This window comes from Ceratosolen solmsi, unplaced genomic scaffold (assembly GCF_000503995.2).
Source record: "Ceratosolen solmsi marchali unplaced genomic scaffold, CerSol_1.0 scaffold61, whole genome shotgun sequence".
Taxonomy (NCBI): domain Eukaryota; kingdom Metazoa; phylum Arthropoda; class Insecta; order Hymenoptera; family Agaonidae; genus Ceratosolen; species Ceratosolen solmsi.
Genome location: NW_011948435.1, coordinates 731,658 through 736,850, shown reverse-complemented (window position 1 = coordinate 736,850; position 5,193 = coordinate 731,658). Strand labels below are relative to the sequence as shown.

Here is a 5,193-nt window from a genome sequence, read left to right as displayed (position 1 = left end):
CAAATATTGTTTATTTAACGTAAAAATTGATGAAGAAAGGCTAACTTTTACTGAAATCCTCGAAAATTTATTAATATAAATTTTCATTTACCAAATTAAACGTGAAAATAATGCCGCTGGACTAATACAATTTTCATTTCCATGGTTGCCTGATAATTTTACTATTAAGAATTTCAAAAATACATTCGATAGATTATGAAAAGTATAAGAAAAGTTAAATACACACGGCATAAAGATATGAGGAAGGTTAATTCCACTGTGTAAAACGAACTATCGACATTTCTCTCTATTCGAAGGCCTTCCTTCTTTTTTTTTTCTTTTTTTTTTTTTGAAATACAAGAGATATCGGTATACTTGCTGCATAATAAAGAAGAACCTATTCGTTAAATAAATAATTTCATTAAATAAATAATCGCAGCTGTTACACACAAGACCTTCTAAAGCGCAAGCGAAGAAACGTCATTTCAATGTCCCTTCTCTTGTTTAAAGCATTAAGGCCTCCGTCTCTCTCCCACATTCGTATCCCTTTCATTGGCCATTTGCTCCCTCTCCCTCCCGACAGCTCTCGCTCACTCACTCTCTCGCTTTTTTTTTTTTTACCGAGAAGGCCGTCGTACCTTGCGTAGTACGACACCCATACCGCAGGCTGGCAGACTGCATGTGTACACACCACATGTACCTCGTAGTTGCTGCTTTTGACGCAGGACAACGACCACAGTGCACGGCACACACCACCCGGGACTTTGATGCCGATGATGTGGCCGGCTTGCGTGTGTACGTACGTACGTACGTGCATGCGTGCGTGCGTGCGTGCGTGCGTGCGTGCGTGCGCACTCGCTGATAGACTCGTTGCTGCTTTGTGATCCCGAGGCCTCATAAGTATATACTCGCGCGTTTACCTACCTACCTACCTACCTACCTTACTACCATACACAATGTTTACGCGCATGTATGGGAAGCGATCATGGAAAACTTGAAGAAAAAACAAAGAGACCCTCCTGCGAAAAACGGAATGAAGGAGTGAAAAATGAATTTGATTTGACAGGACATTGAACAAAGAGAGTTTCACAAAAAGCTGATGAAGTGATGTTTAGCCGAACATCGCGATATAACATGATATATTCCATGCTTTTATATCTATATATATATATATATATATATACAAACACACTTCCACGCACACACGCACGCATATATATATATATATATATATATTATACGTACCCATGCATCAGCCAACAAAGTAACACTTGAATTTAGAAGAAAGAAATACGCATTCTTTAACCGTTTATTGGCTTATACAATTTTTAAAAAGCACCTTTTATAACATACAAAATTTATACATGGAGCGAGGAGAGTGATTTTTCAGAGTCAATTATTATATTCATCGCCTTTTCTTTCTCTTCAAATACAAAATGTCCTTTTAAAACGATGCATTTACATATATTTACTGTCTCTCGGTGCGAATGTGTGTCGTGTAGCGCAAAATGTACGAAACATCGACAACTCCGACAACTTAAGCAAGTGACCGATAAACGCACGTTCGTATTAAAAAAAAAAGAAGAAGAAAAAAAAACAGAAGCGGAATATATAATATTTTTCATAAGCACCTATTAAGCAAACGTATGTCGTCATTTTAAACAAAGTTCATTGTATTGTTACCGCTAGTGCAGCTTTACTAAATAATTTGCCAATATTACGAATCAATAATGTTTAAGGTGAGCGAGCGGTTACTGGGAAATTCGTGAAAAATAACCTTGGCGATAGAAGGCAAATCCATCTTTCTAAAATCAAAAGGGATGAAAAATTGACGGTGAGAAGAGAAATTGTATATTTGCTTAACGAAACTAGGAATACACAATGACTGTAGTGAATCCGAGGTCGGGAGGAATTTGTTGGATTGTAAACGGGAATGATTCGGGTCGTCCGTTGTATAAAAGCAGGTAGTAAACCTTGGATATGACAAGGGCTTCGGTAACGATTTCTACATCTTTGATTATTATTGTTTATTAAACTTTTGCTTTTAGCCATGAACGGGAAATGAGGTATGCGAATAACAATATTAATTTCCATACCATTTATCTTGATTATTTGTTTATTAAATTTCATTGTTTTAATACTCAATATACCGTGTACTTAATATATTATTCAGTTTATTGTACAGATTATCTTGTAATACACCGAGTGCAGCGTACAAAATAGAATTCGGTAAAATGCAGCTTGATTATTTCTATTTTCTTGTTGTACGCATATCGATTAATTCGTAATGATGAAAAATTTTCGGAAAATTGAAAGACATTTTTATTCTTACATGACTAAGAGCATTTGACATTGATTGAAAAACAATATTTTTAGGCACAATAGCATTCTTATTGAATATATACATGAAAAGATAATATTGACAATTATGTACGTGCGAATTTACGAAAGTACGTATCACAATTGTTAAAAAAATTATATGGTTTTAAATATTTTCAGTTTCCTAAATAGCAGGTTAGTAATATGACAAAGTCGCACATATCGAACAATTCATTAATTTTATCCAAATATAATTAATATTTATATTTAACTTGTATGTCGTTTTTCCTCGTAAGAATAACTCAAAACAGTAATTTTATATATACTGTTATCTAAAATTCATTACAAAATGGATTTTATAAAAGTTGGTCTAATTTACTTAACTACTATAAAAAACACCATTAAAAATTGGTTATATAAAATTGAATAAATGCGATGTTCCCTTATCGTTATAATTTATTAAATAAATGCAAAATGCATATTGGCAAATTATTATCTATCTTGTAAGTACTAAGGCTTTAAAACCCAAATAACTTATACTTTTATCCATAGACAACGACAATAATGATATTGCCTTTTTTCACTGTCGATTATCAATATTATAATAGTATAATTGGTAACACATTGATCGTCTTGTATTTTCATAATGTTGATCGAACCCATTCGATCAAGTTTTCAATAATTTTTACATAATATTGTAAAAATGTCTATTTTATTGACGACAAGTGGTCTTGGCATATTTTTAGCGTAACCTTGATGAAGTCTACGTTGCAAGCAACGAAGACCTTAAAATTAAACTTAATCAGCATTTTTTAGCGCGTTTGAAAAATTTGCGTAAATATTTTGTTAATTTTATTTCAACGATCTAATCGAGAAGATCCAAAAATATTTGTGATTAATATGAGAATATCACAGGAAATTTTTAAACATATTTATGCAATATTGGCGTAATATCAAAATCATAAAAAATATAATATTTCAAGTTTGGTGACAAGAACGCAATTGTAATTTTTAATAAAACAATAGTGTCAATTTTTGTTTCATTAGAAAATTTAGCATAAATGTTATTTATTATTTGTTTGCTTATGTATTCGATTCAAATACACTGATTATGATATTCCATTCTGTATTGACGGAAATTTCACAAGACGCGTTAGCATCGATGTTATACATGGTATTTGCTTTTGCTGGTGCATCGTTATATTATCAGGTGTATTCGATTCAAAATCTATTGCAACACGCTGACATACGAATGTGAGAAGCGTTAATAAGTCATATCGAGTACCGTTCTCTCTGAGCTCCAAGCAAAGCGCTTGCATAAACCATGAACCACGAGTTGTATTTCGCCAAGAATAAAATCCTGGAACAGTCGAATAAGCGATTAAGAAATCAGCGTGTGTTGGAATGCGAAATGTGACGGTTGGATGTCCATCGGTTTCTGTTCTTTCCTTTAAGCTAATTCCACCGTCGAGTCTATCACCCTGACAAGCTTGAATAAAAAAGAGCTTTGGCTTTCCGGCAAGAGATGGGCATCTATCCGATGTAAAATATGACCAAATTGTATCAGCCTTATATGGAGTATCGTGGGCATAAAGTAGACCCAACTCTCCGTGACTTAATACTGCGACAATAAGGCAATCGTGCTGGGAATGGTCCATTTCAGCCACTATAACAGTAGAATATTGCAAAAATTAAAATATAGTTCTTAATTTAATCACTCTGTATATGAAGCAATTTAATTGTAATTTGTGCGGATGCGCAGTTAAGGAAAAGCAAAGAATATAAGGAAAGATGGGATTGTTTGTTTAAAGAATCTATAATCGTTACTCTTACCTTTCTCCAAATATTTAGCTATATCTTTGTGCGTAGAATTATGAAAATCATTTACTTCAAAGCCCAAATCTTTTAAAGTATTCGCAAGGTTTTCGCAGTCAACATTTGTGCCACAACGTGGTTTTAAATGGCTGACTGTGAAAAATTCATGGTTAAATATTATGGCTAATCCACGCTTTCCATGATTCATATTATAGTGGGTAGCATAGCGTTCGGTTGGAGCAGTGCGAATTTGATTAATAGGAGCGATGCTGTTTCTGTATGTGAAAGAATGAAACGAGTCGAATGATTAAAAATAACAGTCAAACATAAGCAAAAAACAACAGGACAAAACATTATGTGGAATGGCTCGAAAATTATTGTGATATTTATACATTTTTTATAAATTTATCATTTATATCATTTTTGTAATGATTTTTATAAAAAAAAAATAATCTCACGATAACAATCACAATGCTGAGCAGTATTATTTTTGCAGTTTATGCATCCAATTTATTCATTTTAGAATTAATTTTTGATTTATTAATAAATAAAAGCTGGGAAAGCAATAATTACCTGCTACAGCCAAATGCGTCAGCAACATCACTGTCTCCCATTGTAATAATATTATGACGAACCTTGTGCTAAGGCCGATAAATAAAATTAAAATACTTGTCCCGAATACGAGTCCGCGAGTAGGAATTGGTTAAGTAGTCGCGAAATAACTGACTAGATTGGCAATTTAAAAAAATCTATTTCAACTCTTGTTTTACTGCGACTAATATTTACTTGTTATCGTTTCAGCATATGCAATTATTCCGCTTGGACTATCATGCGTCAAACAACCCACCCAACAACAAACTCCGACTCCCCTATCACTCTCTTTGGCTATATTTTTCTTTTATTGTTTTTGTTATTCAAAGCCCTATGAAAGATTAATCACTAATTAGTAAAGCGATATGTAACGGGATGAACCGCAGTGTTTGGCCGGAGACGCTTCTGTTAAGTTGGGCACGCGGTGGGGGATTCTGTCGAATTTCTGATTGTGCGCAGTTGCGACTTGGTAGCGATTGGCCGTCGTTG

At 33.7% G+C, this 5,193-nt stretch overlaps 1 protein-coding gene across 1 annotated transcript; it reads right to left on the bottom strand.

The window, feature by feature from the left end:
- Positions 1-3,375: 3,375 nt before the first annotated feature.
- Positions 3,376-5,193, bottom strand: LOC105364891 (caspase-1). Its single transcript, XM_011502921.1, has 3 exons — positions 4,687-5,193; positions 4,132-4,388; positions 3,376-3,964 (listed from the first exon to the last, which is right to left on the bottom strand). Exons 1-3 carry the CDS (start codon positions 4,725-4,727, stop codon positions 3,408-3,410), a joined length of 855 nt encoding a protein of 284 aa, XP_011501223.1. The 5' UTR covers positions 4,728-5,193; the 3' UTR covers positions 3,376-3,407.